Below are 10,699 nucleotides of genomic sequence, written 5' to 3'. Positions count from 1 at the left end.
GGCTATGAGAGAGAACATATCAAACACTATGTTTTTTCTTCTTTCTTATATTGTTTGGTTTAACCAAGGCTAATGTATACCATGAAATTATTACGACTATGCAGTGTTAATTTGTGCACTTTATTCGTAGACAAGACACCTATCGAAACATCTATTATGACGACTTTTTTCGCTTGTTGTTTTTGTTACGTCTCAAACTTTTTATTGAAGTGAGACATTGCAGCCAGGTCATTTTTATTACATTAAATTTGGCGCAAAATAATTTCATTTTCATTTCGAATGAATTTGGTGATTTCAACGTCTAGGTTCATTGCGACAGTAAAAAAATATTAAATATGCTTTAATTAAATGTATGATTTATGTCAAGTATGTGATCTAACATATTAATTACGGAATATTTGATGCGAGCAGAGGATTATTTCATTTTTCAACGTTATTCACGTGTGACTTTTTTTTCGTTCGGTGAAATGTTTCAACATTTTGACAAGAATACCAAATTTCGCAATCGGCACGAGCTATTCTAGTTAATTGAACCTCTGCAGATAATATTTTAAATAGATGCTTGAAAGGAACCGCACGGTCTCTTTCAATCTGTATGTATATTTTGTTGCAAATTATAATTTTGTACAATGGGCTTGAATTTCGAGCAAAAAATGGTAATTTTAGTCGTTTGTTGCGTACGAAAAAAAAAGGCAGCAACAACGAAAATTATGGTTGTTATGGAGATATTATCGTGCCCAGGTTGGTCAGTGAATTTGATGCTATCACATTTTATGTGCCCGCTGTGAAATGGCAAATACAGCGCTTGTTTTTCGGCACTTGTTTCATTTACTCAACTCAAATAAAAACAGAGTGAAGCACAGGTTGTTGCTTTATTTCCAAAAAAAATGTGACCAAAATACGCAAATCTGAGAGGCATTTCCTATCGTTCATACATCTCTCCCAGAACCATTTGAGTGCCTCAACGTACAAATGTCAATGAATTATGACACAAAGTAATTAAAATTCAACCGTTCCTTGACCGTAAACGAGTACGCATAAATTGACCAATTTGTAAACAAACAAGATTCTTAACAATGGTATTGGTACGAGAGGAAAAAGTCAGAGCAACTCGACACAGCGGAAACAATTGTTTCGACTGTTTGGTTAATTAATTAAATGGATGAAAAACTGACATTATAGACGAATAAAAAAACACTTTCCATAAAATGGTCTCAAGTTTTTCGCCTACTGTTTCGACCCACTACGGCTTTAAACTCATCTAATTACTCGTGTAACTTTTTGTTGTATTAATTCTCCGCACAGTAAATTCAATGTCGATTTACTTTTCAGTGGCTACTATTTTTTTGGTATTTTTTATCTTTACGTTTCCTCTGCTGTTTTTTCTTTGTTCTTTTGAAGAAACAAATTCTTTTTTGTGTAATTTGATCGAAAAAGTGAAAGCAAATAGTAGAAACGGAACTCATCAAAAATCGCTTAAAATACAGGGTGAAACAAAGGAAAAATGGTTATTTATACTCAAGGCCATCGACCGAAAATCCCACGATGGTTAAAAGAGGAAAGCTTTTTTGTCGAAATATTAAAAATGAAAAAAAAAAATGAATAAAAAAAAACACATGCGTCAAGAACATCTTCATTTTTTGGGGTCTTTAACTCATCAATTGATGACGTTTCATTTCAATTACTCGAGATTCTTGTGTGATCAAGGTAAAACCAGAATTGAAGATTTGCATACAATATTATGTGAATCCGTACATTCTGTTGAATTCCGTAATATGAGATGCAGTTAAAGAAAAAAAAGAAGTGGCAGATCTGCATAGGCAATAAGAGATTACGTGAGATTGCGATGAAATAATAACACTGCCGGCAGCAAAAAAGGTATCACGTGTTAACGGCTAAGTGATTCTCATGTTTTATCTGATATGTTTGTTTCTTGGTCTTTAAACTATTCACTCTTTATTGTGGACGGCACAAAGAGCATGTGCGCGCGACCAAAAGATTCATGTTGAAATAAAATGGATTGCAACAAAGCCACACTCACTGACGAACAATCCAATTCGTTTTTCCATTGCAGTTGCATTAACACTTTACCGCCTTCCCGGCACAAACCCATTCTATACATGTTTTTTTCGGATCTTACTAGCGATCCATTCCAATACGAAACATAATTGTAACACGAACGAAAACCGTTTATCGATTTCGACAGGTTAACGTCGAATTTTGAAATATACGAGAAACGAAAAAAAAACCGCCAAACACTTCGGAGCAACGAGTGCAACATAAGACCAAGAAAAACAACCATATTCTCATTAAGACTGATCAAATGTCTTGTTGCGTGTAAATCGTAAAATATTGATAAATAACGATTATTGTGATCGAAACGAGGTGTTCTAGGTAACAAAAATTGACCACCACTTGTGTATCATCGTCTCTCTGTTGCAATATCACAACTACAAATCTTCATAAAGTTGCGCACGAAAAACTAGATTTGGACAGATTTTTTTAATGACAAACAATAAATTCTTCGTCGAACTGGTTTGGCAAAGGCCCCCCAATATGGAATATTTTTGCGGAAAAATTGCATGCCAAACATCATAATCGATTTTTTTACCCGAAGCAAATAAAAAAAGTTTAAATGTCTTGTATGTCCTCTCGCGAGATTAAAAATAACCAACATTTAATGAACCAATTTCAAAGTGGATCATAAATTTTTGGTGCCGTTCATCTTCGGCACAAAAAATATGAAAGAAAAAACAAGAATGGAAAAAGTTGAAATAATGACAATGAAAGCATAAAAAAACAGTAATGGTCTAATATTTTAAGAAAAAATTATAATTCCTATGCGTAATATAGCTTCCTCTTCGATAATTACCTTATTATACCCATCTGATTTAAAAACCCGCTCAATACTTTTGATTCATAAAAAGACATAAGGTCAGTGTCACCAAAAATTGCCTATATTCAATATTACGATGGCAGAAGCTATAATTCAAATGTCCAAAACCGAATTCCGTTCAACGCCAAAGACGATGGTTGAAAAAAATTGCATGCAAAGTTTCTGTACCAGATGCGTGTCAAGTAAAGATTTATGTGAACAAAAGCAGCAATAAATGAACATTGCGATTGATTCAAGCAAAACAATAACAAACTCATCATATCCGAAATCGAATACAACAATGGTTTTGCTGTTATGGTTGTGCGTACAAAATCAAATCATAATAATAAAGAAGGTCATTTCACCGGCAGCAGCCGTCGCAACTGTAAGTTTTACTTTTATGAATAGCCAATGTTATCTCTTATGCGTACACAAGAAGTGGCAACACGGTAATAAAAATCAACAACAAAGAAGCAAGACGATAATAAAAAAAAAACAACAACACATAAAACGACCGAATGAAACCTATTAAATTACAAATCAACGTACTGTTCATTTGGTCGTCGTCGTCGTCGTCGTCGTCGTTCGCATGTGCCTCTGAATGTGCGGGACGCAAAGTGGTTCGATATGACGATTGTCACATTCAATTTTGACGCAGCACTTTTTTAATCAAGATGTTTGCTCGTCATTTTTTTCTTTTGTGCATTGCAACGCACATCAAGTGAGTTCACGCGATATCTGTCTTTTGCACATATTCTGATTTGGTATTCATGTTTTGCGCTCGGCAATTGCATAACCTTATGTATGTTGCTGGTTGCTTTTCTGTTGCAGCAATTGGGCGAGATACAAATTGACTACTCAATATGCATACTGTGTATTGCGATTTTGCTGCTTTTTAGTCTTCTAACACAAAAAAAACAACAACATTTTTTGCTTCGTTGGATTTTGGTACGTTCAATTGTTCCAAAAACTGATCATGTAGGCGGTTTAAACACTGTTCTTTCTTTCCTGCACAAGATTTTTGTTCCTGAATGAGGTAATCGAAAATTACGCTGTAATTATCCAATGTACATACACGTTTAGCACGATTTTTCATTCCACGTTGCTCAATAGAATTTAATGGAATTTACTTGTTCTTCTTTTTTATTGTATTTTACAGTACAATTTTCATTTCACCGAAAATCGGTCAGCAGAAAAAGTGCAATGAAGGTTAAACAATGCATCATGAATATGTCAACACCACGCCACATGTGTGCTTGTTCGATTCGTCGCTTTGTTCGGAACGACGTATTTGATGAGATAACCATTTTACCTTATGCTTCTGATGTCGTTGCGATTCATGCTATTTAACTTATGAAACAGAGAACAGAAAATAAATCGCTACCATCATATAATTACCAGAAGATCAATTTTCGGGCCTTTTACATGCAGAGATAAATGTCACACAATATTGAACATGATTTGTAAACATCACGTGAGTCGTAAGCACACAAATACGACAATAACAAAAAAATCTGTTTGGCTAAACTGGTCTGCACATTTAAATCTTCTTAAGTAGATTTATTTGGTTTTCACCTCAAAGTCGATTTTTTATAGCACAATTTTAATGAGAGTACGATTTGATAAGAATCTTATCATAAGATACGAAAGACCCCGGCCACCGCGACAGAGATGGTGTAATTTTGCTCATTAGATTACTTGGTCCCATTTAATTGATAAATTATAAAAAAACTTTTTAAGATGCATCATAATTTTCGAGTAAAAATCATGCATGGCTGGTTAAAACGTTGTTCAAGGTATATTATCGTTGACTTGGCTTCTTTATGCCAATCATATGCCAAGCAATTAATTAAATTTATGAATTCTTCATAGGCGTAGTGCCATTTCGAGTGTGTGTGAGAACAGAGCCCAAGAACCTATTAAAAACAAGTCGATGGCACAACAAAAACCATATTATAGCATAACAAATAGCATCGCATCGTTGTTTTATAACAAATAAATGGATATCGTTTGCAATTCGAGCCATATGGATTCTATTCGATGTTTGTATAAAAGGCATCATTATATCAATCATTAAAATGAAGTTATTTTCTTGTGTACATCATATTTTATAATGAATTTTCGAATTGAGCACCAATTACCTTTGAAACTGAAATTTGTTTTGATTTGAAAACTATTATTAAATGTATGTGGAATGGGAATCCAAGAAGAGATTCGCATTGATTTTGTTTACACTCGTGAAAAATGACACGGTCGTGAGATTTTGATGCATCAAAAATAGATAGAGTAACAAACTTAAACGGCGATATTGAATGAAAAAGTGAGACAGAATGTATATGAAGTTGCATACAACGTAATTGTTCTCATTTAATTACGTTATTCCGTTTGGTATTTTCGTTAATTCACCGTAACTCACTCTTCATCATGCGATCAATAAACTATCCAATTGTTGTTTTTTCTTGCGGGTTTTTTCACACTTTAACCATCTGTAAACTCTGCCAGCAAAATATAGTCTGCATTAAAATACTGTTTACTTAACCATTTTGAGCAGTTTTACTGTCGACTATTTCAGTCGTATATCGAATGTATTGAGGAGACAACGTGAAAAAAAACATCTCCCTTTTTAACAATAACAAAAAAAATGTTAAAAATATTTTGAGTCAAAAATTCGCCATCCCATCGATCGATTTCATGCCATTGTAATTGACAATTGAACTTTTTTTCCTCGTAAGAGACAATTCGCGCTTCTCTCTCTGAAAATTCAGAAAAATCCACGGGAATTATAGAACAGATATTTTGCACAAGGCATTGAACTTTCAAATAGAATTGGCGAATCGAAGTGCAAATAAAAAAAGCAAAGAAATCAAAATTGGTAGTAGAATCCAAAGCAGAAGAAATCATTCATTATGAAGACCTCTAAACGTTACACATTCTTGTGGCATCGCCACCGTGTCGATTGAGAGAGAGAGATCATCGCGATGACGATGCACTTCATTATTATTTACCATCTTTTAATCGACCATTACTTTTATGGGTCGAAAAACGATGCTAAAGCAGTCGAACGTGAAGTTTTGTACAATAGAGACTGGTAATGGATTGCCAATTATTTTATTCATTGATTTTATTACCAATTTGTCGTGAGTAAATCAAATGATTTTTTGTTATTATTATACAAAAAGAATTTGTTTTCATAAAACTACCAAATTTTATACGGAGCCAATATACAAAAAAAAAATGATCAGAATTTTTTTTTTCGCTACAGTGATCGATTGCTTCGTAGACAATACGAGTCAAGGCCATTTGAAATTGAACACACAAAATTATTATATGTGTTTGTAGCCGCACAAACAAGAGAGAAGGGCTGCGAAGGTTTTTCCAGACACTGAGCTCATCTCTCACAATCAAATGGGAAAATGCTACTCCATAATGACTGCTTTCAATTTTCACGACTCCATTAATTCAATAATAAAATTAACTCAATTGTACTGTTTTTCGATTTATTTTTTTTATTTTCTTGAGTTTCTTTCTTCTTCTTCTTTTTTTCATACAACAATGATTTTTCCTTCTCATTTATTAACATGTAAACCTAATAGTATTGTGGTGTGTCAATGCGTATCATCTTTCGACACAATTCCAAGTTACCAACTTGCATTTCTAGATAAATAGTTAACATTTTCAAGTGATTTATAACGATTGGATGCTTGCATCGTTTCAGCAATGCAATGGCCAACTCATTTTCACCTTGAAGCACCAACAACACCGACAAATTGTATTCTAAAACGGCACGAGCTGCATTGCGCGAATTTATGTTCCAGTCGGGTGATGCCCACTGAATGAAATCATCTTCTTTGAGTTCACCGATGAATTTTGGCTCCAAATATGCTCGTGCCTCGTGACATCGATCTAACATTATAAGCGATTCTGCACAGTATAAATGCCCTAGTATTCTGTGGAAAAAAGAAAAATTCTCTTGTAGATTTAGTTGTGTCGACAAAAATTGTAAAAAACAAATTCACTTACGCATATGGATCTGGTAGATTTGGCATTTTAAGCAACTCCTGTGCGTATTTTAGTGCCAAAAGATATTCGCCCAAACTAATTTGTACATAACTATATGCCGCCAAAACCGCATATTTTAACTTCAAAAATGCACCATACGATAACGCCTTCGATGGATTACATTGTGTTCGTTCGTTGTTCTGTTGTAATTTCGATGTTGAATCGGGCTTTCCTCCTATGAAATCATTTTCGATATGCTCCACCAATGCCAAAGCATTGCGCAAACACAGCGACGCAAACTCCAAATTTGTGTTTGGAATTGCAAACGATTCATTTGGATCGCTGTAATTGACATTGATATGATATGATTAATTAAAATTTTCTCTTTGAATTGATAACTGGAATGAGCGTGAGTTTGCTACTTACGAAACATGTTTGGGTGGTGTCGGTTGAATAACATATTTTCTATTTAATCCAGAGCCAATAACTGACGAAACCACTGTCTTTCGTTCCTTTGATTTCAAATTCTGAAACAAAGAACATAACATTTTATTTTTATTTTTCCTGGACATAAATTCACAATTAAGTATTAATACCTCTTTGTGAACCATTATACAAGCTTCGGCCAATCGAAGCCACAGTTTTGGGTTGTTATGGTAATAATTCAACGGCACTAGAAAGCATTCGAATGCTTCTTTAGGCCGTTGCAAATGTAACATGGCAATTCCTAAATTATACAAAATTTCCGGTTGTTTCGATGCACCAATCGCATGAATGGGTGCATCTATGTCCAAACTTTCGGTGGCCTTTTGATCGAATTGAAGAGCATGTTGAAAGAATCTCACGGCCATCGCGTAATGACGCACATGAAAGTGAATTAAGCCCATATTATTGGCAACAATTGTGTTGTAATCTTCACCGTTTGTCCTGCGAAGCGTGAAGGAAATTTGAAAAAGGTCAGCATTTTCTTAATATAAGCCGGAGACATTTGTGTCGCTCAGAATGAGGTCGAAAGTGTCCTCTTAGAACCGATATACTTACATAAAGTCCGATAGTGCTGTGATTGGTTTCTTCGATAGTTCTTTAGCGGCCATTTGATAATCATGTCCGATATAGTACTGGTGCGCCTTTAGTACAAGCATTTCTGGTGTCTAGACAAAAAGAATAAATGTAATTGAATTACACAAGACATCGAAATGCCATTTAGTTTACCTCTTCAGTTGGTATCAGAATAGTTTTCTCATTCATCACCTTCGATCTCATTTTGTACAATCGAAACATCCAACGAAACTCATCTAATGGTTTGTGTGCTCTGTTCGCTTCAATATTTTTATCTAAAACGGGTTCATCGTCTTCATCGCTGATACTCAGTAAATCGGATGATGTGCTCAATCGTATCTTTAACAATGTTATTATGGCTTCGGCTTTTTTCGGTTGATTCAAATTCAATACCAATTGAATTGCAAGCAGACCGATCTTTTGTGCTACTTCTGTATCAAAGGCGTCTAAATGTTTCAAAAGTACGAGCACAATTTTAAGCGCCGCCAACGATTGTCGCAATTGAAATAAGATTATTGCTTTGTTTAACAGTGGAATTGCTAACGATAAATCTTTGATATCAAACGTGCTTAAATTTGGCATTTCACCAATGATATCATCGAGACTTTTACGGAATTCATTGTAATTTTTCAAACCACTACGATAAAAATCAACGACTGCTTTGTTATGCACAATTTTCTTCTCCGATTCTTTTGTTGATTTCAATTTTGATAAATTCTCCAGGCATAACTCATAGTTTTCACTAAAGGAAAAAAGAGATTTTTTTAAAAAATAAAATAAACACAATGATTCATAATACAAAATGTCATAGTGTCGCAATGAATATAGTCACAAAAAATCACCTGTTAAATTCAACATAAGCTGCATCAGCCAGCCGACATTGTTCCAAATCGGTGTTTAATAAGGTGGATGGATTTATATCTTTTTCGGCCATTATTTTATTGAAAACTTGAACAAATTTTTAATGCAAATTATTTTTTTTACTGAAATGCAGTTCGATGCGTTTATATCCGATTCGAGTTAGATGTAGTCAATTAGACTCGAGGTAAACAAATTGAGACGTGATATTTGAGCGGTAATAGATAAAACGTGACACTTCATTGTCATGTTTATTTGCCATGCAGACACTAGCGCCAGTCTGTTACATATCGGTCAGTTTGGAAATCAACAAATTTGAACATTAGATTCGAACTAGATTGTTGGAAATTTGATGTATGTTCAAAAGATGTGGAAATTTCTATTAAAAATATTTGTTCATTAATCAAGCTAAGCTGGATTGAAATTAAAAATGATTTGGATGATTGAAATTTTGTAAAAATTCCTTTGAATTATTTAAATTCACGTAAAAATCATCAACAAAGTACTATAGCCGTTCCGCGCGCCACTTTAACTTGCGGTGGCAACATTGCGCATCAAAATGACATCACATTTTTCTCGCTGCTGTCACCGATTTTCTATCTCTCATCAGAACACTCTTCGGCAATATTTGTACTGCATAAGATTCCACTGTAAGTATTTTCATCGAATCAATTTGATAATTTGACATTGAAAATAATCGAATTTAAGTGTTTTCATATCGAATTTAAAGAGCTACAGGTGTATTTAATCGAGTGTACGCATTGAATTTCTGTCGTTTTTGTTAAAAAAATTGCAATTTAAAATCAGCTTAACCCCACATTTTAATTGGTTATATAATATTTGCTATCAGCAGGAATAGGTGAATACACAACTGAAAAATGTCGTTTGTCTTGAGAAGTTCCCGTTTATTGGCCCGTCAAGGTGCCCAATTGATGCAAGCACGCAATTTTGCTGATGCAGCGCCATTGAAATTGACATTGGCTGGAGCTAACAAAGTGTTCTACGATTCAGTCGAAGTTAAACAAGTCGATGTACCATCGTACAGCGGGGATTTCGGTATTTTGGCTACACACGTTCCAACACTTGGTAAGTGTCACGGTTTTTATTAAAACTTTTCGTATATCAAAACCAATAACCTCCGTTTTTATTCATTCGCAGCCGTCTTAAAACCAGGAGTTGTTACTGTTTATGAAAATGACGGAGCACAAAAGAAAGTGTTCGTTTCCAGCGGAACGATTACCGTAAATGTTGATTCCAGTGTACAAGTTTTGGCGGAAGAAGCCCATCCACTCGAAGATCTCGATGCCCGTGCCGCTCAAGAAGCATTGTCAGCCGCTCAATCTGAATTGTCATCGGCAAAAGACGACAAAGCCCGTGCCGAAGCCACATTAGCTGTTGAAGTTGCCGAATCCATTGTCAAAGCTGTACAATAAATTCATTTTGATTTATGTTCAAGTGTAATTCAGTAACAAAACCATTTTTAATTTAATTGCAATACTATGCGGATATTTTGACTCATTATGTGTGTTGTAATATCAACAACAACAACAACAAAAACAGCTACATCAGTGATGTTTAACAAGATCAAATCGAATCCCACTGTTCAGTCAACCCGGTGTAATTTCAACATTGAATAAAAAAAATAAAATCCAAACAAAACATTTAGAAATAAAAAAGCTTAAAAATTTAAAAATCGAATGCTTTGAGACAATTAATCCGATCTGCGCATGATCATTTTTCAGGCTCATCCCCTTCAAAAGCTTTGACAAAAGCGTCGTTCCCCTTTCGTACTAGCATATAAGATATGCTTTACATACGTGTTGAATCTATTATTCATGTATAATGCTAAATGGTATAAAACGGTGGTGTTTGGCTTTTTGCTGTTTTAGCTGAGCGCCATGGGATTTT

At 34.5% G+C, this 10,699-nt stretch overlaps 2 protein-coding genes across 4 annotated transcripts; one reads left to right on the top strand and one right to left on the bottom strand.

The window, feature by feature from the left end:
- Positions 1-6,394: 6,394 nt before the first annotated feature.
- LOC116341979 (CCR4-NOT transcription complex subunit 10) lies at positions 6,395-9,021 on the bottom strand. Its single transcript, XM_031769431.1, has 7 exons — positions 8,776-9,021; positions 8,087-8,675; positions 7,916-8,025; positions 7,471-7,801; positions 7,301-7,401; positions 6,896-7,216; positions 6,395-6,822 (listed from the first exon to the last, which is right to left on the bottom strand). Exons 1-7 carry the CDS (start codon positions 8,865-8,867, stop codon positions 6,462-6,464), a joined length of 1,905 nt encoding a protein of 634 aa, XP_031625291.1. The 5' UTR covers positions 8,868-9,021; the 3' UTR covers positions 6,395-6,461.
- Positions 9,022-9,353: 332 nt separating this feature from the next.
- On the top strand, positions 9,354-10,452 carry LOC116341945 (ATP synthase subunit delta, mitochondrial). 3 transcript variants are annotated; one of them, XM_031769378.1, is made up of 3 exons: positions 9,354-9,441; positions 9,645-9,877; positions 9,950-10,452. In XM_031769378.1, the coding sequence occupies exons 2-3, from the start codon at positions 9,670-9,672 to the stop codon at positions 10,222-10,224; spliced, it is 483 nt and encodes a 160-aa protein (XP_031625238.1). In that variant the 5' UTR covers positions 9,354-9,441; positions 9,645-9,669; the 3' UTR covers positions 10,225-10,452. The 3 variants fall into 3 exon arrangements, with proteins under 3 accessions (XP_031625238.1, XP_031625237.1, XP_031625239.1); XM_031769377.1 differs by having other exon boundaries at positions 9,358-9,441; positions 9,642-9,877; XM_031769379.1 differs by lacking the exon at positions 9,354-9,441 and adding an exon at positions 9,525-9,545.
- Positions 10,453-10,699: the final 247 nt, after the last annotated feature.

This window comes from Contarinia nasturtii, unplaced genomic scaffold (assembly GCF_009176525.2).
Source record: "Contarinia nasturtii isolate CC-2019 unplaced genomic scaffold, AAFC_CNas_1.1 Cnas_scaffold_810, whole genome shotgun sequence".
In the NCBI taxonomy this organism is placed as follows: Eukaryota; Metazoa; Arthropoda; class Insecta; order Diptera; family Cecidomyiidae; genus Contarinia; species Contarinia nasturtii.
Note: the sequence above shows the minus strand (reverse complement) of the source record. Positions and strands in the feature narration are given on the sequence as shown.